The sequence below is a fragment of the Onychomys torridus genome, chromosome 15, assembly GCF_903995425.1.
Source record: "Onychomys torridus chromosome 15, mOncTor1.1, whole genome shotgun sequence".
In the NCBI taxonomy this organism is placed as follows: Eukaryota; Metazoa; Chordata; class Mammalia; order Rodentia; family Cricetidae; genus Onychomys; species Onychomys torridus.
The window spans coordinates 5,860,018-5,887,996 of NC_050457.1; the positions used below are offsets into that span (position 1 = coordinate 5,860,018).

Below are 27,979 nucleotides of genomic sequence, written 5' to 3' on the forward strand. Positions count from 1 at the left end.
TTTTTTAGTTTGTTTTCACAGATATTTTGTAAAGCAAATAGGGCTATCCTCATTTCCGAGAAATCAAATAACCTGCCCACACTCATAAAGCTAAAATTAACAGGGAAGGATTTACAACTAATTCAACATTGTCTAATCTGTTACTTCATGCATCTCTCAAAGTAAAGAGAAATATTTAAAACACACGTGAAGGAAAACAAGTATGCAGAACTGGCTCAGTGTGAAGGAAAACAGGGATGCATTGAGGACAAACCTTCCTTGACCCAAGTATCAAATGCAGTTTCAAAAAGAATCGGAGGGGACTGGGGATTTAGCTCAGTGGTAGAGCGCTTGCCTAGCAAGCACAAGGCCCTGGGTTCAATCCTCAACTCCACATACAAAAAAAAAAAAAAAAAAGGAGAGAACAAGCTCCTGCATACACACAGTAGATGGGTAAGTTTTGGGCTGGAGAGATGGCTCAGTGGTTAAGAGCACCGACTGCTCTTCCAGAGGTCCTGAGTTCAATTCACAGCAACCACATGGTGGCCCACAACCATCAATAATGAGATCTGGTGTCCTCTTCTGGCCTGCAGGGACACATGCAGGCAGACTACTGTATACATAATAAATAAAGAAATTAAAAAAAAAAGAATCAGTTCAATTTTCATTCATGCCTTTTCATCTTTTTTCTCAGTAGAACTGTCTCCAGGCTGAGAAAGCAGACCTGTTTACAGGTGCAGTAACCTTTGGAAGCATGTACCCCAAGCTGCTCTTCACGGTGATACTCTATCTTTTCTATTGGTTTAAAATAGTTATTCATTCATTTTATTCTTGCTTGATTTTATATAATTTTATTTGGTCTTTATAATTTACAATAAAATCCTTTACAATTTTTAATTGAAATAGAATATTATCACTTTCCCTCTCCCTTTCTTCCATCAAGCCCTTCCCACGCCCCCTCAGAAGTTTTTAACTTCTTTTTCTTTATTATTGTTACATACATGTGTATGTGTGTGTGTGTGTGTGTGTGTGTGTGTACGCACACATGTACACAGAAATACAACTTGTTGAGTCTGTTTCTGTTGTTTGTGTTTATATGGTTTCAGGGCTGACCACTCTGCATTGAACATAAGAGGGCTCATCCCTGGGGGAGGGTAATTCTCCACCTCCCATTAGCCATTAGCTGCTTATAGTTATTTATCTAGGGGTAAGATACTGGAAAAATTCTCCCCTTCCATGTTAGCATGTCCATCAATACTGCTATTGTTCTGGTCTTGTTCATGAAGCCACTTCTAGGACAGATTGTTGTGGGATATTTGTACACTATGTGAAGGTTTATTGCTCTGATTGGTATAATAAAAAACTGAATGTCCAATAGCCAGGCAGGAACTATAGGTGGGATTTCTGGGAAAGAAAGAAGAGGTGAGGAATCTAGGTACCTGGGAGACTCCAGGAGATGCAGAAAGTGCGAGGTGGAAGAGAGGTAACGCCACGTGATATAACATAGGTTAATATAAATGGGTTAATTTAAGTTATAAGAGCTAGCTAGGAACAAGCCTAAGCTGTAGGCCCAGCTTTCATAATAAGAAGTCTCCATGTCATTACTTGTGTGCTGGCGGTTCAAAGCCAGTTGGTCAAGGAAGCTTGCTACTACAGACTATTCCACAGCAGACTTGCAGGTAGTCTGGCCCTCATAGTCTTTCTGCCTGCTCTTCCACGATGTTGCTGAACCACAGATATGGGACCTATGATGCATATGTGTCTACTGGGGCTGGGTTTTCCACCATTGATCTCTGCATTGTGTCCAGTTGTGGTTTTCTGTGAAGGTCTCCATTTGCTGTGATAAGAGACTTCTTTGAAGAGGTGTGAGAGCTACACTTATTCAGGAATGGTGACTCATAACCAAAGAGCCATTTATTGATTCTTATTGTATATGTATATATGATGTGTGTTTGAGAATGTGGGGATGCATGTGCCATGGCATCCTTATGGAGGTCAGAGTAGAACTTTGGGAAATAGATTTTCCTTTCCATTGTGCGCTCCAGGGACTCAGTTCAAGTCCTTCGGCTTGTGTGGCAAGTTCCCTTACACTTGTTTAAACACCTTGATGATCCCTTCTAATAATCTTTTCTACTTTTTGAAATAGGAATGTAGTCATTTTATAGTCAAGTACATTTCTGAATGTTAATCTGTGATTGATTGATTATACATTCTAAGGTCTTATCCAGTAGTTTATTTAATGTTGATGTTACACCAGGTATTAAGTGTGCCTCATCTGCTGACTATACAATGTTACATGCACAAACATCCTTGAATGGCATTCGTCTTAACAGTAGTCACTAACTGCCTGATAAACTGCAGTGGCTTTAGCAGCCCCATTTATTAAAATGCATTTAGTTTCAGTTAAAAATTTATGAGATATTTGTTGAGCTAAATCCATTTAGATTTTTGCTGGCTCTGACAGAGTAGATAATATCAGACCAACATCACTGAACGGAACTCTGAAAGCTGGAGAGGCTTAAAACATATATGTACTATAACAAAATGGCAGCTGGAAGGCGTCACAGACAATCAAAATGGCTGTTACAGGAGGACCAAAATCCTAGAGAGAAAGAAGCCCGTTAAACGGACACGCTTGCTTACTGCTGTTTGTTCTTGTTTTTGTTGTTCCTCCAGGGAATGTTCCAGTTCTGAGTTAGAAGCCTGGTTGAGGAACGGAAAGTGGCACCCTGCAATAACTACCAGACTTTCTCCCTCCAGACAGGATTCAAGAAACTAAGAGTACACACAAGGAAAGAAAGTTCCAGATAAAGTAGAACGACAACATCCGGTGGCATTGTAAAGCTGAGTGCGGGAAAAGGGGACTACGAAACTGAGCAGAAAGCAGCTGCCTGGAAGTTACAGAATTCACGAATCTCAAAGGCTGAGAAGAGATGACGTTCAGGGACTGCCAGGGAAGAAGTTTCCAGAAGACATGACTAGACTTTCACCTGAATTTGTCCCCAGGAGAAGGGACAAACTAGGTGACCATGACAAAGCCTGAAGACAGTTTTACTGTTCAAGCCATAGGCCCAAGCCTTCTAAAGGAAAACTGAGTTCTACTGTGACAAAGAAATTGAAACATTTCTTTCCAGAGGTTGCACATCAATTGCCAGCTGTGGGAATTGACACTGCAGAAGCTTTTGCTTGACTCAGAGTTTACTTTTCCCTTGGCATTTAATGCTGCAGGTGCAGGCTGGGCTAGCTCTGCCCTCTTTCCCAGCAGTCACTACTCAAGATCATTTCAGCTCTGGAAATCACATGCTTGGGTCCCAAGGCACCATAGACAGTAACACACAAGAGCTGTGTGTTATAAGCCGAGACAGTAACACACAAGAGCTGTGTGATTGGACCTATAGGATATGTGTGAAGGGAACACAACAGACTCATCCAGATGGAGAACCGGTGGCCCAATGGGAGACTTGAGGAAGACCATGATTGTGAGCTCATCTCTTTGGCCTCATCTTTGTCTATGCAGCTCATGAGACAAACCTTTCTGTTCACTGATTTTTTCACAGAGTTTACAACTTTTATATAATATATATGTATACATACACACAGATATTTTACACATTACTTTTACAAAGATACAACTTATTACAAAGACATAACTTAGGGCTAGAATCATCACCTGTTTAGAAAAAAGGCAACTATTGCTCAGAGGTATCAAGTTGATGCGTAGATCTAAGGTTGCAGGGCTGGGGTGTACAGCTCAACAGTAGAGAATTTGCCAAGGACACCTGAAGCCATTTGTTCAACTCTGAGCGCCCAGTGATGACGTAGAACTGAGTTCGTTTGACAATTGTATGCTCATTCTAGGGGACCTGACAGCCAAACATTAAAGAATGTTACCACAAAACATGTGCAGAAAAAATGTTCTAAAAAACAATCCTTCCCCATACTAGAATTTGAACAATAGAAAAGATAATAAAATTTTAGACCCTGGGAAAACATACATTAACAATAAGAGAAAGAATCTTTCTACTACATAAAAACTGGTCTCATATATCACTGCTTGCTCTGCTTTTCAAAAACTGTTTTAAAGATGACATTTATTTGCATCTTGGTTACTGCAATGTCTGGAAAGCTTGTAATTTTGTGTATTATAGTATGCTAAATGCTTTCCCAGATAAACACTCAAGGAGCATGCTACACAGTTAATATGAATTGAAAAAAGGGGGGTATAAGAGAGCCCAAAAAATAAAAAAAGGGAAAACAAAAAACCAAACAACAATATCATGAGGAAACAAGCTAACAAATAGGATGGATGCGCTGGGGCAGGGGAAACTGAGGCACTTGTTTAGGAAAGCCAGAGTCAGCTTCAGGAAGTTCCTGCTGTGTGGCCACCTGACACAGATCCCACTACTTGACTGGATGCTGCTTACTGGCAGATCAGCTTCAGAAGTGCATACCTGGAAAACTGAGCTCCTGCCAAAGTGGAAATCCTGCAGCTTTCTGAGAGTGTCATTGTCAGGAGGAGTGAGAAGTTCACATAAACAGACATTCCATCAGACCATATGGTACCCAAACCTGGAGAGCTTGGGGAGAAGTGGCTGAGAGATGTTAAAATACACCTGCTTCTCTCAGCTTCTGTGTATTTATTTGAGAAGTTATGGAGATGTTCAGGGTTCTTTGAGGAGTGCAGAAGACGTTCATTAAACTCTCAGTCTTCTCTACCAAACAAATGTGGTCTGTGCCCATCCCCAGCCTCATCCCCCTCCTCCCACCCCAGTGAACTTGACACAGCTCTGGGATAAATCAATGAAGAGGTGAAGAGCCCCAGCCTTCCCTGGCTTCTACATGTTCATTCCAGGGTTTTCTGGGAACAGGGAAGACTGCTTTTTCACTATGAATAGTTCATGTGCTAGTCTCTAATGGAAACAAAGTGACATTTCTTATTACTGTTGGCTTTTTGGCTATTGGAAGGCAATAGTGAAGAGAGTGTCTTGAAACAATTAGTTCTCTGTAAATGATTATTTTAACAATGCACATTTCCCAAGAACTGTTTATCCCCCAAAGAAAGCTGCTAAGACTAAATGTGCACTGTATTTAAGCAGACACCTGCAGTGAACTACACAGGATGCTAAGTGGGAATTCCAAACTGAGGATAGAGGAGGGAGACTTAATTTTGTATCTCATTAGTTTATTTTTCCCACCATCTAGTAAAATTAACAGTGCAAGAAACAAGGAAGAAAACCTGAACTAAACGATGTACGTCAGACTCACACTGACTGGTTCTAATTAAGCACAGAACCATATTGAAGATCCCTGCCGTGATTTGCAATATTTAATGATAACTATGGCCTGGGTGTTGTCCAATCCAAGTGGTACTGTGTCTTGTGCAGGAGAAGCACCATGAGTTCCCAGACTAGTTAAGTGTTAGCCTTTCTGTGGCTGAAATCTGGGGATGTTTATGAGATCTGTAGAAGCATGGAACAGATTCAGTGAGTTTGGGTAGTAATATTTCAATATTTTAATGATTGATGGGGTCCTACTTATGCCTCCCAGCCAAGTATCAGCCTGGTAATTATTCGCCTTCATTGTTAAACAAATTTGGATATACTTTGGCTTAAATAATTCAAGAAACCAGATCTATAAATAGTAGTGTGAATCCACTAAGAAATGACAAACTCATGCTGGAGAGATGACTCATAGGTAAAGAACACATACTGTCTTGCAGAGGATCTGGGTTCAGTTCCCAGCATCCACATCAGGTGGCTCACAACTGCCTGTAACTCCAGTTCCAGGGGATCTGACATGCTGGCCTGCTAAGGCACCTGTATTTATATGTACAGACCTCCCCGACATCACATAATTAAAAAAACAAACAAACAAACAAAAACTTTAAAAAAGAAATGTCAAAGTCAATTCATTTTGCTTTTAAAGTGGAAGTTATGCAATGATGTAGTGGGGGTTAAAGGAATGTTGTCTATTATGAATTTGGCGCTGATACAGAGACACTGAATAGTTTGACAATAGCTGTCCTTGGCTTCCTCAAAACTGCAATTAATGAACAAGGAGATTTAGAAAGTATGTACAGTGGACATCTGTTATTTTGGCCTGATCTTTCCTATTGGCAAAAAGATCCTTTCTCCTGGTGCTCAATCCATCATGTGTTTTAGGATCAATTTGACTCTCTCTACCATCGAAATCAGTACACGGAACCAGCTAGGGCCTGGCTTGAGCCTGGGCTACCATGTGACTGATTCCTGTGTCGATGCTGGTGAGGTTGGGACAGCATAGTCCTTGCTGAGGAAGAAGTTCTTTTTTCTTTTTTTCTTTTCTTTTTTTTTTTTTTACTAGAGCTGGCAAGCTGTTGGGAGGTGAGTCGGGTGGTAGACACTGTCTGTGATCAGTGGGCTAAGAAAGCCCAGCCAGGAACATGAAAGAAAGCATCCTGGGATTTGAGCTGTGGATATCGCTCTGTGTAAATAAAGTTCTGATTGGCCAGTGGCCAGGCAGGAAGTATAGGTGGGACAAGAGAGAAGAGAATTCTGGGATGTAGAAGGCTGGGGAGAGACACCGCCAGCCGCCGCCATGAGAAGCAACATGTAAAGACACTGGTAAGCCACAAGCCATGTGGCAAAGTATAGATTAACAGAAATGAGTTAATTTAAGATAGAAAAGGTAGATAACAAGCAGCCTGCCACGGCCATACAGTTTATAAACAATATAAGTTTCTGTGTGCTTTCTTGGTTGGGTCTGAGTGACTGTGGGACTGGTGGGTAAGAGAGATTTGTCCTGACTGTGGGCCAGGCAGGAAAACTCTAACTACAAATGGCATCCAACGTGTTGGCAAGAATTTCCACCTAAAACCTGAGAAAAAAGATTCTAAGACGGAGCTAAAAACAGCTTCCTAATTGTCTCTCTCAAGTTAGTGGCAGCCTGCCGGTTTCAGCTACTATGGCGGGTTCCTGGCATGTGTGTCTGACCTGCAGTGTGGCTGTGGCGGGAATGAGGAGTCTACAAGCGGCACTTTACTCTGCTGCGTGGTGGATTTAGTCTTTGCTAGTTAAAAAAAAAAAAAAAAAAAAAAAAGGTTTCTGGGCTATGCGCTGCTTTGATAGAACTGCTTCTGATAGTTGATGGTACACATGGCTCCAGACCCAGAGCTGGCAGTAAACTGCACCACCGCCATGTTGGGAAGCTGAGGTGGGCGGAGCCAGCAGCCACAGTGGCATTTCAGTCTTACAAAGATGGATATTACACAGAGAATCTGGTTTAATGTTGTCTTTGGGATTTTTAACTGAAGAAAAAGATTTGATCGTAAAAGCTGTTGAGTTAAATAAATATGTAAATTTTAAAGGTAACTTGACTTCAAAATTTGGATATAAGGATATGTTGCTTTGGAAAAGAGTCTCTGCTTTTGTTTCCACAGAAAGCCAGAGGCTGTGGATTTGTTCCAGATTAAGATACATCAGGTTTGATCAGCCAAGACCACATGAAAGGTCTCCGATGACACCATGGCCCAGATGATCCAACGTCCAGAATGGTTTCAAGGCAACTGGCTCAGAGGTTTACCCTCACGGACTACTTCATAATCCTAAAATTTTCTTTATGTCCCCATAAGATACAGCACCCCCCTCCAGCAGGAAGTAGTAAGAGAAACTACGCCCAAATTCCCAGCTGGCTTTGGAAATGGAATTGGCTCACTCCTTCTCTAAACCCAGACATATTGCTAAAAGAAAAGGTTAAGAGATTCTTGTGTCCCAAATCAGAAGAGCCCTCTGGTGTGGGACAGAGAAAAACCACTATTTTATTTAAAACAGGTTGATTATAAATGCAATCTTTTTCTAAAGATAAAAAGGGGATATGATATAGATATGATAGGATGAAAGGGTAGATTAATGAACTTATTTCTAAAGAGCAACAACTTGTTTAAAATGTTTTACATTGGTATAGATTTTAGTCTATTGATACAAACTTAAAGTTAATTTTGTTATACTGTGTGTATATTTCTACTCTTGTTTAAGGTATTATGCTTGTACAGCTCATTTAAAATTGTAATGGATAATTAAAAATAGATTAATAATTAGTCATCTATGATAATCATACTCGTAGCCATGTTAGTTAAGTCTTCTAGGTATACATAGAGATATTTCAGATAGATAGGTAATCTTCAAATACTTCAAAGACCTACAGAATATGGCATTTAAAATATTTTTAAAATTTAGACTTTCTGGACAGTGAGACATGGCTGCTCCTGGCAGCACCAATTTACTTCAGAGAGGAGGATGGGCATCAAAGACACTTCATATGGAGTTTATTTTCACCTTGGCAAAAATAGCCATTTGGGCAAGAAACTGTTCTTGCCTGGACTGCTTGATCAACTGGACATGCAGGACCCATAGAAAGGTGACCACTGAACTTTGCTTGACAAAATGGTCCTCAGGCTCCTGCTTCACAGAGGAAACTGACAGACATTCTACAGGACACTGAGAGAAGTGACCGAGAGACTCTAGCCCTGTGGGCTGAAGACAAATGCCCCAACATTACAAAGGAACATTAGGTGACTGTTCAGGCTGCCAGCTGTCTCTATCTACCCTGCAAGACTCCCGAAAGTTGCTTACATCCTTCTCCCGGTTCTCAGGTAATATTATATCCTTCTGAGGTCTTTGATGTGGTTGAAGACTAGATAGTTATAATTTCCTCAGTTATGATAAAAGATACATTAGATATAAAACCTTAGACTCATAAATATAAGATCGATAGGATGTCTTCTTTAATATTGTAACTGTAATTCTTGCTTGATAATTGTTTTGTTATATGTAATTGTACTATGTAAAAGTTAAAACCTTCCTTAAAAAAAAAAAAAAAGGGGAAGTGCTGTGGATATCACTCTGTGTAAATAAAGTTCTGATTGGCCAGTAGTCAGGCAAGAAGTATAGGTGGGACAAGAGAGAAGAGAATTCTGGGATGTAGAAGGCTGGGGAGAGACACCGCCAGCCGCCGCCATGAGAAGCAACATGTAAAGACACTGGTAAGCCACAAGCCATGTGGCAAAGTATAGATTAACAGAAATGAGTTAATTTAAGATAGAAAAGGTAGATAACAAGCAGCCTGCCACGGCCATACAGTTTATAAACAATGTAAGTTTCTGTGTGCTTTCTTGGTTGGGTCTGAGTGACTGTGGGACTGGCGGGTAAGAGAGATTTGTCCTGACTGTGGGCCAGGCAGGAAAACTCTAACTACAGCAGACAAGTAAAGAAATACTGCTTCCTGTTGAGCAGCCTTGGAGCCCTACCCTGACATGAAATGAAGCACAGTAGATAGATATTAGGGTCTATCCATAGTACATCAAGAGTATCATGGGAAGGTAGCAAGATCAGATATGATCATACTTACATCTTTTCTATTAGCTACTGAAAAAAGAAAAAAAATTCTTAGGGTTCAAACATAAAAGGCATTTTCTATCTTTATTCAGTATATTTTGTTCATAATACCCAGTAGATTTTTAAAAAAGACACAAAAAAGCCCAAGAAATATAACTAATGAATATAGATCAATAAGAATTTGAACAAGAGTTTAGTTCTTGGGGAAATTTCTGTTTTTTTTTTTTTGTTTTTTTTTTTACAGTTCATGGGAGATTGAGTATTATACATAATAATAGACTTAGTTAGAATGATGATTTTATTCAAACCTTGCTTTTGTATTTATTTATTACACATTAAAATATATAAATTTACATGAATATGTTCCCAAATGCTCAACTCTCAACTTAGTAGTGTGATAGTCCAACTTGGGTCTTTCAGTAATTAATGCATTTCTGACAGTGTTTCAAGTGGTAAAGATTCCTTGTTTAAAATATATCAAACAAGGCCAGGCTTTAGTGGCACATGCCTTTAATCCCAGCACTTGGGAGGCAGAGCCAGGCAGATCTCTGTGAGTTTGAGGCCAGTCTGGTCTACAGAGCAAGATACAGGACAGGCACCAAAACTACATGGAGAAACCCTGTTTCAAAAAACCAAAAAAAAAAAAAAAAAAACAAAACAAAACAAAAACTATATAATAAAGAAATACATATTTTATTTATTGGTCTCACAGGACCCGTGGCATCACAATGATCTGGATTTAAAAAGATAAGGCAGGAACCCCTGAGCAAAATATATAATGCAAGCACAAATACACAATGTAATTTGTGGTCACAAAAATCCAACAAAGAATTAACCACAAATCATGGAACCTACCTGGCAGATCCTACCTACCATTCTACAGGTGTACTGCACGGAAGGGCTTAGTTTGAAGACTCAAGACAGTTCATAAATTAACTCAAGCAACTCCAGAGAAATGAGCATTTCCAAATGCTCCTTAAGAGTCATCATGACTTTGAAGGCTGATTTATTGAGTCCCTGGTATCAGGAACATACCAGGTGCTGGGTACCAAACAGCATTGTCACAGAGTCCTTGCTTCAGTAATGCCACACAGAGGAAATTAAGCTCACTAAGTGTGAGTTTGAAATATTTTGTAGTGATATTTTATTTGTGCTCTAATAAATAAAGCTTACTTGGAGATCAGAGGAAAAAGCCAGCCACTATATTAAACATATCAGGCAATGGCAGCACATGCCTTTAATCCTATCATTGGGGAGGCAGAGATTCATCCTGATCTCTGTGAGTTCAAGGCCATACTGGTAGCAAGGCCTTTAAATTCCAACAGTAGTCAACCATAGAGGTCTGTAGGTCTGTATAGACAGACAGGAAGTGATAGAGCTGGGCAGAAAGAGGAAGTGATGTAGCTGGGAGGAGAGAGGAAGTAAGATGGCAGGGACAGAAAGGCATATAGGTGTGAGTATACAGGAAGTAGGTCTCTCTGGAGGCTGAGGAGTTGGTGAGGTGAGGTTGGCTGTGGCTTGACCTATTCCTCTGATCTCTCAGCTTTCACCCCAATATCTGGCTCTGGATTTTTTATTAATAAGACCGTTTAGCAATTCGTCTTACATATTTTTAGTTTTCACTTATAGTTTGCTTGTAATAAGGACTTCAAAGAAGAGATAATAATTTTCCTATCTTCCAGTGAAATCCAACATTATACTTAGCACAGTTGTTTCGGAGTTTAGCCCCTAAGTATGTTGCAGTTCAGTAGATTATAGAGGGTCCTATTATATATAGCCTTACAGTTTGTGTTGATTTGATGCAGTGATCCTCAACCTTCCTAATACTGAGACCCTTTAATACAGCTCTTCATGTTGTGGTGACCCCCCACCATAAAACCATGTTTGTTGTTATTTCATAGCTGTAATTTTGCCACTGTTATGAATCATCATGTAAATATTTTTGGAGATAGAAGTTTGCCAAAGGGATTGTGACCCCGAGGTTGAGAAGAGATGATTTAAGGATTCCCATGGGCTCCATTACAAAGGTAAAGCCCACTTCATTTGTAGTGCCTCGACTTCAGCTCTCGACTGTTTTCAGCACAGCTTGAGTTACTTTCCCTGATCTTTCTCTCGGGTCACTTCAAGCTTTCAAACTCCTCTCCACACGACCCTGCTGCTGGGCTTGAGAGACCATGGGACAGGAATCCCATCTCTGCTGCAGCGATCTCTCCTCTCTACCACTGACAGGAGGAGATGCTCATCTCCAGCAGAAAGGCAAGTCTCTTCACCTCCTCAGAGAAGCCCTGTGCTTCTGCTCTTCCTGCCTCAGACTGACCTTATATGGCGCCTGTGTTACACAGCCTCTCCCTTGTTGGTTCTTTTTCATGAGCCTCCAAAGTCTCCTCTGTGAAGCATCCTTTCTTCCTAAACTATAATCCTGCCCCATTTTTTCCTGCCTCCTCCATTCAAATTGTAGCCCCTAAACCGTTGATTCGACATCACTCAAAAACTTGTCAGAACTGTACAGTTTCAGAGTTCACCCAGATACTGTAAGGGCAGCTCTGGAAGTGAGGCCTAATGATTTGATTACTGGTAACCCCTTCCTGTAATGGAGGGACCGTGAATGCACAGAAAGGTTTTAGAGCTACCCCATGAAGTCACATTGCTCCTATATTCTCTTCCTATTGGTTTCTTCACTGCTGTGGAGTAGGGACTGCATCTTGTTGAAGTTCTTTTCTACAGCAACTCCAAACTCTTAGCCTGGTTCTCCTCTGTGCTCTCCGATCACACAATCCCTGTCACTTCATCTCCACATACTGAGTCACAAAAATGTTGCTGTAGTTAATGTTGTCTCCCAAACCTCACCAGCTCCACTGCGTATTCTCCGGAACTATGGTCTTTATGTGATTGAAGATGTCTGTGTCCACTTAGTACTCAAGTCTGGAATTTCTCAATGATGGTCTTCTCCTGCACTCTACATTCACGTATTCAACCACTAAACCAATCTCAACAGCTCTAAAACCTGTCACTGGCCCTCACCTTAGGAACCATTGTCAGAATACTCATCTTTCAGATGACAACAGCCTGCCTGCTCACAGTGTCTCTTTTCAATATTCCCTTCTGAACATTTCTAGATGTTCTCTGAAAGGTTAAGCATGAGTATATGAGCATGCCATGCCTTTCAAAGGGAGAAGAAGATTAAAATCAACACGCCCAGGTCCGAAGGCTTCCTCCTGGATGAGGCTGCTGTCAACCACCCCGAGAGAGCACGGGGAGCTGGGATTTACGTCAAACTGCCCTTCTGCGTCCTTTCACTTTCCTCCCCGCTGTCAACCCTTCTCTAGACACTGTTAATTAGTTTCCTCTTCTACAACCTCGGCCAACACTGTTTTCTCAGCTTGAAATAGCTTGTTGATAGCTACACATTCTTCATTTGTCTAAAAAGCATGCAGGGTGTTATGGACTCAGGTAGAGGCAATAAAGCATGCCACATACAGCGTGAGCTCACATACTCTACCTATACAAATGGCTTTTTATCGGAACTTGAAAACCACCACCATGCAAGCATAGGTCTATAACAAGTCAGAAATTCAGATTTTTAATGTTTCTCAATTTCAAAGGTCTGCAGCAAATATTTGAAAATTGAATCACTCCTGTGTACCACTGAGCAGCCACCAAGAAATGCTTGTGCTGGTATTGTGTAACACTTTTCTTTGAGCTCACAACGCTCCATCCTTCAGGAGAGGGCCTTAAACAGGTAGTTAAATCCCTAAAAATCAGTGTCAAGAAGGCCCTTCCCCAACAGAGTAAATGGAGCCCAGTTACAAAGAAGAGGCCAGAATATAAGCTGAGCTTCAAAAGAGACTAGACCAGCTGCCTGAAGAAGTAGAAACTAGCCAAGCTGCCTGGAAGAGGGTTAGACAGTGGAGCACCTGGAAAGGACACTCTCCAACCTGCTGAACTGCCTGCAGGCTATGCAGTATGCTCAGGTTCCCAGCTGTGGTGAGCTGTCACTCATGCTGGAGTGGACCTTGGTGATGCAGCTGTCTGAGAGTCATTTCTGCCCCTGTGAGTGACCCCTCACCCATATTCCTTAAGTAACCCTAATAAAACTCATTGGTCAACCAAGTTAGACTTTGGTGGTATCTGCGCTTTGGTCTATGGTGGGATCCCTGTCTGGAGTGAGCAGATGAGTGTGTTTTGTCTCCCCAAGAAAAGTTTGTCACGTAACAACAGGCTGTCAATGTGGACTTTGATCTCATTTCTCCTGTAATCTAGGTATACAAAGCTGGCCAAGGCAGGGCCTCTGACCTAATGGTTCACCTGTGCATGTCACATGGATTGCATGCTGGCACAGGCAGAGGGAAATGACCCTTACTAGGCTCTCACGACACTCCACTTATATGTCATCTGCCATAGCATAACTTGTAGCTAATTGCTTACTCATTTCAATCGTCAGTCCTACAGGGGAATGGCTATCTTCTCTAGGTATTGGTAGTACCAGTGATCTGCCTGGCAGTAAGTGCTCCACTGCCATACACAGAGATGCCCATGTCCACCTGATTCCAAACTCTTAGGTCACTTTATGTTTTTTCCTTCCTAACCAGGTAATGTACTTTGATTAAATGTCATCATGTAAGCTCTATTCTGATTAAAGAACTTGTCTACCCCTCCTCTTCCCTTCTTCTGCTTTAAGACTATATATTGACAAGGGTCTTGTGTGTGCTGGATAAATGCTCTACCACTGAATCATATTTCAGCTGTGTGTTATGACTCTAATTTATGTATATATGCATATATACATGTTTTACAAGTTACTATAAAATAATGACTACAGAAAAGTATTCTTGGCAATTTCATTACATTATTTTAGTCTAAGGGATTTTTTCACTTTGGAAAATAAGAAAAATGTGCTCATTTGTTCCATTTGATAATTTCAGGATGCAACACTTTCCTATTTAACCAACGCACTAAGAAGCTTTTAGTCATAGTACCCAAGCATATTTGTAAAATTAATTTAAACTTGCCATTACTGGACTCAAGAAAGGGTCATATCATTTTTTTAGTCACTGAAATATTCTTATATCTAAACATTAGGGTTTAAGAGGAAATTGTTTAAACATCCATTTCACTGCTCCGTTGACCTAATGTCTAGACACAGCTACGGCCCATATATGTGCATTGGTCCTACATGGCTGCTATCTGATTATAACTATCCATAAAGAACATATTTTTGCAGTTGCTTAATGTTGCTGAAAAGAAACAAGTAAATATTTTCCTTTTCATGTGTAGATGATGGGTAAGTTGGAATTCCAGACATATTTCAGATGTTAGCTATTTGGCCCCCACCATATTTTTCTAAAACTTTGTATGTCATTGTGCATCCAAACTCATCTGTATGTTGACTTTTACTTTTTGAACATTGACACTTGGGTTTTGCGTTCGTTCAATGCATGTGGCCTTGGAAGGCTTGGCTTACCTGCAGACTATTGAAAATGACAAAAAGAACCAACATCCAGAAGTGTCGGTAGGCCAGATGCAGGCCTCCCCAGAGCCATGTCACAGAAACCAGGGCAAAGAGGTATAAAATCAGAGGGATTTCTGGAAAACATTAAGAAAACAAGAGAAAAAAAATGAGGTTTGGAGTACGGCATGATCACACATGAACACAGAATGATTTCGGCCTCCTTTTTGTGGTGGGTGGTGTCCATCCTAATACCCATCCAGAGAGCAACCCAGGAAAGCTTCTGCTGTGTGGAGAAGAGAAGGCACAGTGCTGAGCCATGTAGTTCCTGGTTTTCAAATAGGTATGCTTGTCACTTGGAGAAGGGGAAGGAAGAGATTTGTCCCTTCCTAGGCTACCACCTGCTGGACTGTGTGAGAAGCAGCATAGACAAGTACCATGCACCCCAAATTTCCTTAAGAGTGAGGGGTGGCCTGAGCTCCCCAGTGAGCATGCTACAACGTGGCACTTAAATGATCAGCTTTAAAGTTTTTTGTGTGAGTCCCTGAGATAACAAAACATATTGTGGAGGTTCAGAGTGGAGATGAAGGGACTAACTCACAGTTACCAGCAGGGAGCACTGGACTTGCCCATCATGCTCTCCTGAAGTTGTTTAACAGTTTCTATATGAAGTGCCCTACACAAAGGGCTCACTGTGCCACTGGGGCACTAACATGTTCTTTTTGTTGTTTGTTTTGTGTGTACATGAGTGTTTTGCCTGCATGGATGTCTATGCCTCACTTGCAGGCAGTGCCTGTTGGAGCCAGAAGAGGGTGTCACATCCTGTGGAACTGGGGTTACAGACAATGGTGAGCCACCATGTGGGTGGTAGGAATTGAACCTCGGTCCTCTGGAAGAGCAGGAGTGCTCTAAACAATTGAGGCGTCTCTCCAGCTCCTCTGACGGTTTTCAAGATGGATTGATTCTGCATCATGGGACTCCACTTGCCTCCTTTGATTTTGGGGTAGGGAGAGTGTTTGAACTCTCAAATGTCTTCACAGAAGAGCTCTTAATCATGATATAACAATCTATGTGCAATTTAGAAATTGAATGAGCTCTTAAAGCAGCCATAAGTAAATCTACGTTCAAGCTATCGAAAGGCATTAGGACAGACTCTCAGGACAGTCCTGGTCGTCCACCAGAAGCCCAGGAAGTCCTCACCCTGTGGAGGTTTGAATAGTGAAATACAATTTTAGCAATTTTAAATTTTCCTTTTGTTCTGAAACAACCTCAAGCTAACAGAAGAACTGTAAGGTCAGTGTGATGACAAGGCTTTGTGGCTTAGAGCTTAGAAAGTTGTCTGGAAGTTGCCAACCTCTCTAAAATACTATGATTTGTATTTTCTCTGCCGACATTTTCCTCCACAGACAGAGTTTCCAAAACCATGAAGGCAGCACCGAAACATTACCAGCACCTTCAAGTTCCATTTAGTTATTATTTTTAATTTGTTCTTATTGTTTGTGTGTGGACATGTGTGTTTTTGTGTATTTTTATATGTATATATGTATACATGTATGTAAGCATGTATGTATTTGGCGTGTGTGCCTAAGGAAGGGCACCTGTGTGTCACAACATATGTGTAAGCCAGAGGACAACTTTCAGGAGTCAATTTTCTCCTTTCACAGTGGGTTCTGGGGATCGAACTCAGGTCATCAGGCTTGTGTGGCAAGCACTTCTACACACTGAGCCCCCACAGACACCGTTTGGCTACTTCAACAGCTCCCTTCGTGTGGAAGAACCAGCACTGTACAGCTGGCATCTCCATAGTCCCCTAACCAAAACCGTTGAGAAAATCTTGGAATTCAACATACGTATTGGTTCCAGGTAGTTTTTCTTGTAGAGTACTGTAATGGTGAGCTTTATATTTCAACTTGACTCAATTTAGAATCACCTGGGGAGAGATTCCCAGTGAGAGATTAGTCATATTGGGTTGGTTTGTGTATGTGTTCATGGAGATGTGTCTGGATTACTAGTGTTAGATGATGTGGGGAAGACCCAGTTCACTCCTGGTGGCGCCATTCCCAAGGCAAGGGGCCTGGACTGTATCAGACAGTGGTTCTCAACCTCCTAATGCTGCAACCCTTTAATACAGTTCCTCGTGCTGTGGTGACCCCAACCATAACATTATTTTTGTTGCTACCTCATAACTGTAATTTTGCTACTGTTATGAATCATAATGTAAATCTCTCTGTTTTCTGAGGGTCTTCGGTGACCCCTGTGAAAGTGTTGTGAACCACAGGTTGAAACCACTGGTATACAAGTAGAGAAACGAAGCTGAACACAGGTGAGCAGGTGAGCATGGGGATGTGGTGTGAGCAGCTGTCTCAAGTGCCTGCCACCTTGATTTCCTTACTAAACTAAAAGAAACCTTTTCTTCCCCAGCTGCTTTTAGTCAGGACATTTTATCCCAGCAACAGGAATGAAACCAGAACAAGGACCACAAATTTTGTTTTTTTTTTTTTTTCCATGTTTAGATTTGAACTGTAAATGTAGACATCACAAGTGATAATAGATTATTGTAATACAGGAACTCAGCTTGTCCCATTAATGAAGATGCTCATCTGGTCACTCAAGTCTGGGAAGGTTGCAGAGAGTCTGCTAAAATTAGACTCCTCTAAGGGAAGAACCTTTGTAATTAAAAAGTATCTTATGTGGCATTACTTGGAAATTTTGCTACCAAATATTTAGTTTAATCACTTTCATAATATGGACTCAGAGACTCCTATTGTATTTAGGAGTCTGTCATTCATTAATATTGATTTTACTGCTTAAGTTGCCCCTAGTTGGAGCCCTTTCCAAGTGGCTTCTCTCTCTGTCCCCGCCATTCTATTGGTACTTGATAAGTTATGGGTCCAAGATACTTTAGACATTCTCTACACTAGTTTTGGTTTCTTTTAGGATAAAGTAGCATTTGGATACCATGATCTGTATGATCTACAGCTAGACATGCTCACTTGCCTTTGGCATTCCTAAGGTGTCTCAGTAGCCACACACACACACACACACACACACACTCAATCATACATGCATCTACTTCCTCTCACACATAAAGTAGTTTCCTGTTGTATGAGGTATTTATTGATTATACAGTTTTTCTTGTGGTAGAGGCTAACTTTAGTGGGTAATTTCAGATTAATTTCATGATTCAATGATATTGTTTCTACTGTTTCTCAGAGGACACATTCTCAGATGCATGTCTGAAAATGTGCATAATATGTTATATTTTTCCTGTTACATGCTTATGATAATACTGAGGGCCCCTGTTATCACTTAAAGAAAATACTCCATGGCTTCCCTTTGGTACATCAACATTGCCAACTATTCTCACACTTTTGGGCCACCATTAAGTGTCACTTGAACCCAAAACATGCAATAGTTGAACAGTTAACCTGGAAGTCGACTGATAGCTTTTCGGTAGCCAATGAACAGATAGTGCATACAGTGTGGATGCCCTGGACAAAGGAGTGACTGTGTCTCAGCCCGTGCAGAACATTAGGACATGAAATTTAGTTGTGCTATTAAAGATGATGTAAGACTTAAAACTAGTGAATTGTTCATTTCAGATTTAGTTTTGGTATAGTGGAAAGTGAGATAATGGTAGGGCTGACAATTTTGTAAGTGTTTGTATCTCTCTAAGTAATGACATTTCTCACTTCACATCAATACTTTCACTTGCCACAAACATTAGTTCTGGTTTTCCCCCTTTCCACATTTTGTGACTGTTCTCTGTCAATGGACAGTCCATTCCCCCATTGTTTTCAGGAATCTTAACTGTTCTATGAACTTCCCTGTATGGATTCCAGCTCCTGATGCTGTCATCTTTACCCATGTACATAGAGCTTCCAAAATCACTCTGGAGTCTATGCCACACCCTATTGCTCACTCGGATGACCCTAGCGGTGGCTGGGTCCTAGTAGACAATGTTTGGGTACCCTTTGGTGCATGTATACCTTGCTCTGAACCAACTAGAGGATTTGGGATGGAACTGTTGAGGAAGAGAAAGGAAAAGAAAAAAGATGTGGGCAGATATAGAGACCCACAGCCAAGTACTAGGTAGAGAGAGCCAGGCTGAAGGTCTCCATCTGGTCCCTATCCTCTGAGCTCAGAGGAACCCCTACAGAAGAGGGGGAGGAGGTGTTGAGGATGCTAGGAGAGCATGGGACTGAAATGGCAATTGCAGAGCCTGCATGGTCTGACCTAGGTGCTCTGCATGTATGTTATGGTTGCTGGCTTGGTGGGTTTTTTGGGGGCTAGGGGGACCGCTAGAGTGTGAGTAGAGGTGTCTCTGACTCTTTTGCCTGCTCTTGGGAACTTTTTCCTCCTACTGGGTTGCTTTGCCAAGCTCTGATGTGAGGGTTTGTACCTGGTCTTGTTGTGTCTTGCGCCATGTTGAGTTGATGTCCTGGGAGGCCTGGTCTTTTCTTAAGGGAAACAGAAAGTATGGATCTGGGGGAGAGGGGAGATGGGGGGACTGGGAGGGGTGGAGGGAGGGGAAGCTGTGGTCAGGATGCATTGCATGAGAGAAGAATAAATAAAGTTTTTAAAAAATGTTATATGTTCAAATACTAAGCAATTTAGGAAGAATTCTCTAGGGAAATAAAATTTCTGCAATTATGTTTAACAAGTTAAATTAACTGATTACTAAAAAATCACCAACTTCTTTGCAAATAACATTTTATATCATTAAATCAATACTATTTAAAATTTTTTTTAAAAGCAAACAAGAAAAGGAGAAGTTGAAAGGGGTAGAAAAATCGTATTTATTTATGAAGAGAGAAGCCTTAACAGAGGGCTTTGCTGATATTTTGCTCAGATATACTCATATAAACCATCTGAATTATTATAACTTCTAGGGAAAATAAGATACTATAAAATATATTTATATAGATGGATAAATAATTTTTTCCAATAATGTCTTGCAGCTAAACAAGAGAGAATATCTTCTGATTTAAATTTTAACCAAAGTTCTTCTATTTTCTCAATGAAATCCTACTTAGTTAAAGAGTCAGAAGGCCCCAATGAGCCTAGGCAGCTGCTTAATTGTCAAATATTTATCATCATCTCTACAAGCGACATCTTAGTTTCTACTGTATAAACAGAAGTTTCTATCTGTGGCTCTGTGTGGAGCATGAAAGGCTATGCACAGTTTTAAATGCACCACTAGGATCCATGGTTCCAGAATTTGGCCGACATGTTCTTCTAAGTCCTTAGAGCTAAGCAAGCACTATGTGCTGATAGAACTCAGTGTAAGCCAACAGAGCGTGCTGGGGCTGCCACCTAGAGATACCCACAGCCCATTTCCTTCTGTAAGCAGTGTGGTAGCTTGGCACTCCAGAAAAGAAACCCTGCAAGGAGCAAATCCTGTCATAAATAACTCTGCACTTAGCAGCAGACTCACTCTGGCTTTCCAGCCAGAGCAGCAGTAATTAAACAAGGGCTTCGGATGGAAGAAACATCCAGAGGCACATCTGGATTTTGTGGGCTTTAAGCCTATAAAACTGGAGGAGGGGGCACTTCTTTAAAAAACAAAAATTGCAAGTCTGTAATTGGGTTACGCATCTTAGACGGCACCCACCCATCCAAGTGAGAGGCTCTGAAACTTAAGCTTCCACAGCTTTATTGTCAGTCTACCTCTGAAGAGGCCCCTCTTAAATTCTCTGGAGCCTCAGGAAAAGGAGAATGGGGGATGGGAATGGAAGCTGAGAAGCATGTTGTTAAATGGCTACCATGCTACCATGAATTTAATTTGGCAAGCTGGACATTACTGTTCTCTTTAATAGAAATAACTATAGTTTCATAATTACCAAGCTGGGTTTTTCCATATAATAAATTACTGGTAACTTATCTCTTGCCTATATGTCAATGTTTATCAAAGAAGACACTTATCATTGGTAATGTTAGAGACAACTGATACTTAGAGATGGCTTTGTTAACATAACGCAGAATAATTTCAATGTTCACCATAAAAAGAGACCTTAAAAACACAGTATTCTATCCAAGGAATAAGGAGCTCTATTTAAACAACAATGCACACACAGTGTGTGAAGAATTTCCATACCCTAACAGCAGCAGCAGCAGAACTTCCAAACACTCCAACTCCAAAATGGGCAAAGGTCTGACAAAGACTGTTTCTCTAAATAACTATATAAATGGCCAATAAACATGTGAAAAGATACTCAACACAACTAGCCACAGGAAAAAAACCCCAAAACTACAACGAACTATAATTCATACTCACTGTGATAGCCGTTACCGAGAAATCAGAAAGGAGTAAGTGGGGGATGGGAGGAAATGAGAACACCACTGGTGGGAATGTCATGCGTGGCTGCTGCAGGAAATGTTTGGTGGTTCCTTAAAAGCTAAACAGAAAGTTACCACAGGATCCAACAATCCCAGGCCTAGTTTTATCCCAAAGAAGTAAGGGAGGAAATGCTTGTATACCATTGTTCATAACAGCATCAGCAACAATAACTAAATTGAAACAGCCAAATATCCACCAGCCATAAACAAAACCTAGGACTTATACTTAGGTGTATTATAATATCACCTGGGCAATGGTAAAGAGCCATGAAAGGGTTTAGAATTCTCATCACAGAGGCTCTGGAGAGCTGCCTTGCTCCTTTCTCCACATGATGACCATGACCATTGGGATGACATCAGCTATGAACCAAACACCAGACTGTCGGCAGCAGCAGCTGAGACTTTGCTGTTTATAAGGCATGGTATTTTTGATAAGACGAAGATACTCAGGATTAAAAAGGAATGGGATTGTGCTATAAACTTACAATACTAATGAACTCTTGGCAAAATGTTTTGAGTGAGATAATATGGACACAAAAGGATAAATAATTTCACTGGCATCAAGGTAGTAAGCACACTGACTGATAGAAAGTACACAGGAGCTGCCAGGAGCCAAGAGGAAAAAGCAAAGAGTTACTTATTTAGCAGACATGGAGTTTATGTTTGGGATTATAAAAAGCTTCAGGATATTTTGATAATGCTACTGGTTACATAGCATGGTGGGAATTGGTGATAATTAACTGTATAGTTAATGATGTTTAATGATAATTAATTGGATACTGAAAACATTTGAGTGCTAAATTTTAAAAAACTTTGTAGCTGGAAGTTTTCCAGTGTCCTACCAGGCCCCACAGTCCAGACAAATCTTTCTCACCCATGGTCCTGCAGCTGCTTATAAAATAATCACTCAGAGGCTTGTATTAATTATAACCACTTGGCCATTAGCTCAGGTTTATTACTGACTAGCTCTTACACTTAAATTAACCCATAATTCTTATCTATGTTTAGCCATGTGGCTTGGTACCTTTACTCAGTTCTGCCTTCTCATCTTGCTTCCTCTGTGTCTGGCTGGTGACTCCTCACTCAGCCTTCCTCTTCCCAGAATTCTCCTTGTCTGATTACCCCACCTATATTTCCTGCCTGACTACTGGCCATTCAGTATTTTATTTATCAACCAATCAGAGCAACACACATTCACAGCATACAGAAAGACATTCCACAGCAAAACTTTTTATTGATTCTTTGTGGATTCCACATCATGCATATATGTACACAGGCAGGTGGACACACACACACACACACACACACACACAGAGGAGAGACTGTAAGCAAGTGCTGGTGAGGACTACTATGCAGCCATGTCTTCTGAACATGACAAGGCCGTTGCACTCATGAATTTGTCTCAGCTGTCATTGCCTGCACAAAGCCCGTCAGCCCGTCATGGACAGGGAAGGAACACAGAAGGCCCCACCCCTAGCAGAAGAACTACTGGCAACTGACAGGAACTAGGGAGGGAGAGTCAGTTCTCTTCATCTGTGTGGCCCACAGTAGGCTGCTTGTGTCCTACACCCACGGACATGTGAGCAACACCAACTGGACTCAGTGGGTTACAGAAAAAGAAAAGAGGAAGAAATAAAGTTGGGTGGAGAATTCGAGGTTGTGCGGGTCCAGGAGAAGTTGGTTGTGGGGAGAGGTGGTGGATTGACCCAAATACATGCATTAATGTATGAAATTTCCAAAGTATAGAAGCCAGTTTATACAGACAAAATCAAATTATTAAAGTTCTGAAATACTCATTAACAAGATACTACTAATGTGAAAAACAAAGCATTTTAAAGCTTTCTTAGAAGAAGTTTCCTGTAGAAAGGGGAACATACAGAAAGTTCTGTGTTGGAACTGCTATCACTAGGAAGCTGACTCTTCAAGTCAGTGCTGATGGATGACATCCCATCTCCTTACTTTCTGGGTTGAATTGTGGTGGTGGGGGTGTGCAATCTCAGTGAATTTAACTGTGGTTTGTAGAGAACACCTCCTGCTTTCTTAACTGTTTCCTTGATATCCCACCCTTCAAGCTATGCTGCAGTGAAGGCAGTCATGGCTTTGTTATCGAAATGGCAACTCATTCCTGTAAGGCCGGAGTGTATAAAATGTTTGCAATCTTCCAAAGTGCTTGTTGCAGTTTTTACCCCACTGACCTCCTGACTTTTCGTTTGGGATGTGCTACCAAAACAGACTCAACAACATAAAACAAGGAGCACAACAGTGAAATGATGGCAATGTGAGGTAGTTTTGGGTTTTTTTTCCCCACCAGGGCACTCATTTAAATTAGAAAAACAGTACATGGAAAAAAAGAGGCATCAAAGGATCTTTTTCTAAAGCATGGTTCTTATTCTGAAATTATTAGATATCTGGATACAAGGATGCTTCTGTGATCTGACTCAGTTTTTGGTGAGAATATATTGTGCCCTGAGCCTTCTTATTCTATTAGCACTGTTTCCACAACATACAAGGACTCACCAGTGCTCTCAAATAAACCTAGAAGCATATAGGCTTACAAGAAAGTGCAAGGCATTCGTGTCCCAGAACTGGCCAGTCAGCATTAGGCCACAATGTGGAATAGGTTAAAAATAACACTTATGGGTGAGCTTTGGAAACTGTTTATAGAAACAACCTCCACCACATTTGGTCAGCTCATACGCTTACTCTTCAACAAATAGTCCTAAACATGGTTCTCACTTAGAATTTCCCTCTCATTTCAGGACTTCTGCAGCAGAATCCTAAACATTTTGGAGAAGCTCCATCACATTCAAACTGCAACTAAAAATTCTCTGTCCAACCCATTTACAAAAGACCCTTTTGTAGCAAGATAACACCCACAAGTGCCACAGTGGCATGAGTGGCATGGGGGTAACCAACCATTGAAGGCGTGCTCCACAGAAGGAAACCTATTCCTGGCACTGTAAATCTTGCCAACAATTCACGGTTTGGGAGCTCAGAGGCCAAGGGATAAACCTACCTAATATTCTTCTGTTAAGTGGACAGAGTATCAAACTGATCTCTAAATTCCTGTCTCTGTACACATAGATTAGTGCAGTTAGACCTCAGCAATGAAGTTTCATTGTGCAGTGGACGGTGGCTAATGAAGGAACTCAGACTGGTCCAAGTGCAAAGCATAAGTATCTGTGGGATACTCGGGCTCAAATGGGACATATGTGTCATCTAACCCCAAGGCTCAGGATCCACAGTGGAAGGAGGAAGCAGAGATATTGCAGGAGCCTGAGGTTAGGGTGGAATGGAGCAACAGTGTCCTCAGGACTACCACTGCACTCATGAACTCACAGCCGCTGTGGTTGCCTGCACAAGATGTGTACAATATTAAGCTAGCCAATATTTCAGCATGTGAGTGTGTGTGTATGTGTGTGTGTGTGTGTGTGTGTGTGTGTGTGTGTGTGTGTGTTGAGGGAACTCTTGCGAATTTACTGCTAAATAAAGAACTGTAGAGAATTAATGGCTTTTGGGGAAGGAGAGTCAGTTTTCTTTCAGGGTGTAGTCACTGGTAGGTTGACCACAGTCCAGTGGTCGGGATATGTCAGTAGCATAAATTATACTTGATGGGTTATTTAAAAAAATAAAATTAAAAAGACACAATGTTGGGGCAGGGTAGGGAAGTAAGAGCAGCTCTGGAAGGGTGGGTGAATATGATCAATAGTTCATTGTATGAAGTCCTTAAAGAATTTATTAAAAGATTATAATTTCTTTTAAAATATTTAAAAATAATCTTTCAGTAGCTTCTCTTCTCTATCCTCTTCCTGTTTTTGGTTTTATTTTTAAAATGTCATAGCATTATTATGTAAGTTGTGTGATCATTGATTTTATATGTTAACTTGACTGGGAAAAGAGAAACCCTCAGTAGCTGCTTAAACTTTCTGGGTGTATCTCTGAGGATGTTTCAGAGAAAGGTGAGCATTTGAATTGTGGATAAAGCAGATAGACTTCATCAATGTGAGTGGACATCATCCAACCCACTGAGAGTCTACACAAAGCAAAAAGGTAGAGGAAAGCCTAAGGCTACACCTTCCTCTACCCAACTGCGTGGTCTTCCTCTGTCCTTGGTGCTCCTGGCTCTCAGGCCTTCATACCTGGACCAGAATTACCAACTCATATTCTTATGCCCTTGACCTACACCACAGCTAGCCTGGTTCTCCCATCACAGGTGTCAGATTTTGAAACTTCTCAGTCCTCATAATAAAAGGAACCAGTACTTTACATTACATTTCTTTTCCTGGAGATGTCTGTCTGTCTGTCAGCACATCTTTCGGTCATCTTCTATAGGTCACATATTTATCTATTATCTGTCATCTATTTACCTATATATCATCTATTTATTTATTTATCATTTATCTGTTTACCTACTGCAGTAGTTTGAATGTCATTGGCCCCCATGAGCTCATAGAGAGTGGCACTATTAGGAGGTGTGGCTTTATTGGAGTGTGTACGGCCTTGTTGGAGGAAGTGTGTCACTGTGGAGGTGGGCTTTAAGGTCTCATATATGCTCAAGCTACTCCCAGTGTCTCAGACCACTTCCTATTGCCTTTGGGTCAAAACACAGCCAGTACAATGTCTGCCTGCACATAGTCATGTCCTGCCATGATGATAATAAACTAAACCTTTGAAACTGTAAGCTAGCCCTAATTAAATGTTTTCCTTTATAAGAGTTGCCATGGTCATGATGTCTCTTCACAGCAATAGAAAACATAACTAAGACAGAAGTTGGTACCAGGAACTAGGGTATTGCTATGATAGGCCTGACCATGCTTTTGTTTTAAGAAATATGGACCATATAACTGTGGGTTCAAAAAGTAGTTGAATGCTTTAAGTGCTGCTTAATGAGCCATTCCAGTAGAAGCATGGAAGATAGTGGTGCTGAGTGTGATTTGAACTGTGGGGGCCTAGACCACGAGATTTCAGAGGAGAAGAATGCTGGTATATGGCCTAGAGACTGGTCTTGTGATATTTGGTGGAAGAATGTGGCTGCTTTTGCCTTTGTCCAAAAAGTCTGCCTAAGGCTAAACTGAAGAGTTTTGGATTAATTCCATTGGTAGAGGAAATCTCAAAACAGCCTAGTATAGACTGGTGTGTGGTTATCAGTGTTAACTCTAATGAAGATTTATAATGAAAAAGAGCAAGCTGGGAAAGGAAAAATACAAAATGCATAATTTGAGAAGAAAAGAAACACCAGGAAGTGGAATGGAGCCAAGATCTGTGTTCAAGGAGATAAACAGATTAAGAAATGGAATAAAGGGAGTGGTGAGCTCAGGGCAAGATCCCACCCAGATAAGTTTCTAGCCTATGAAAAGGAAGTAAAGAAAAGCTTAAAGCCAGGTGTGGTGGTGCACGCCTTTTATCTCAGTACTAGGAAGGCAGAGGCTGGCAGATCTCTGAATTTTAGGCCAACCTGTTCTACAGAACACGTTCCAGGATATCCAAGCTTAGGCAGTGATGGAAACCATGGAAAACAGAAAGATGGTGAAGATGTAGTTGAATGACAGGAGCCATGTTCCAGCACCAACAAGCAGCAGAACTTAGCAGCTTCAGCCATGTGGTTCTGGCTTTACAGTCAAGGATAGAAAAAAAAAAAAAAAAAACCTCCAAGACTAAGGAAAACTACTGAGACCAGGTATGTGTCAGGGGTGTCCCTACATGGAGGTCTAGAGAGACCATTGTATGAATCTGTGAAGGTGAAGCCTGGATTGCCTTGGAGATCCCAAGACCTCTGTTGGAGATGCCAGGGAAGTGAGAACCAGCCCAAGAGAAAGTGTGTTGCAGTCAACAGAGCTGAAAGGAGTTGGAGAACTGAAGAGTATTTTGACATCAGACATGGAGATGCAGAGTTTGGAGTTTTCCCAGATGGTATTTGGCCTTGCTTTGGTCCAGTATTTCTTCACTATGATCCCTTTCCTTCATTTTGGAACAGTAATGTATATCCTATGCCATTATATATTGGAAGTATATGATCTATTTTTTGTCTTTTTCTTTGTTTCTGGTCATGCCGGAGGAAGTTACTGTGAGGGTGGGCTTTGAGGTTTCATATATGCTCAAGCTACACCCAGGTCTCAGACCCCTTCCAGTTGTCTTTGGATCAAGATGTAGCCAGTACCATGTCTGCCTGCAGGCTACCATGTTCCACTATGATGATAATGGACTAAACCTCTGAAACTATAAGCCCCCCCAATTTAATATTTTTCTTTATACGTGTTGCCAAGGTTATGATGTCTCTTCAAAGCAATAGAAACCCTAACTAAGATACCTACCTAACTATCTTCTATGTATCTCAGGATATAAAATACCTGTTAGTTCTTTTTCTATGGATAACCTAAATACATTTGTACCTTGTGAAATCCTCTGCTACACAAAGCCCATGAAAACACTCTCAAGTGCTTAGTTCTACACCTTGCTTACAAAGGGAGGGGCTCAAACCTAGTTAACTTAGTAAGCAAAAGCCAAATTCTAGTTCAAGTCTTTGTAAGGGTAGCAAGGATACAGCTAAAAGTAAAACTGACAGCTAAATTTGCCTGCCTAGTATTTATTCCTCTCACTTTTTATTGAAATGCAAAGGAACACACACACACACACACACACACACACACACACACACACACACACACACAAAGAGACGGGGGGGGGAGAGAAGGAGGCTTTAGGGTGCAGAGAAAACATGGCAGAAAAATTTATGGTTGTGGTTTATAGGCAAAGCCACCTGTTAATGGTATTCCCCCAATGATAGATCCCTGTGATTATTTTTTATTTAAATTATACTTATTTATTCATTTTGGGAGGAGGTAGG

The 27,979-nt window shown here is 41.0% G+C and overlaps 1 protein-coding gene across 1 annotated transcript in view; it reads right to left on the reverse strand.

The window, feature by feature from the left end:
• Adgrv1 (adhesion G protein-coupled receptor V1) overlaps positions 1 to 27,979 on the reverse strand; it is a 506,561-nt gene that overhangs the window by 45,528 nt on the left and 433,054 nt on the right. The window contains exon 88 of the mRNA XM_036207476.1: positions 14,812 to 14,933. Within this exon, the coding sequence (XP_036063369.1) occupies positions 14,812 to 14,933 (122 nt within the window). The remainder of the gene's footprint in view (positions 1 to 14,811; positions 14,934 to 27,979) is intronic.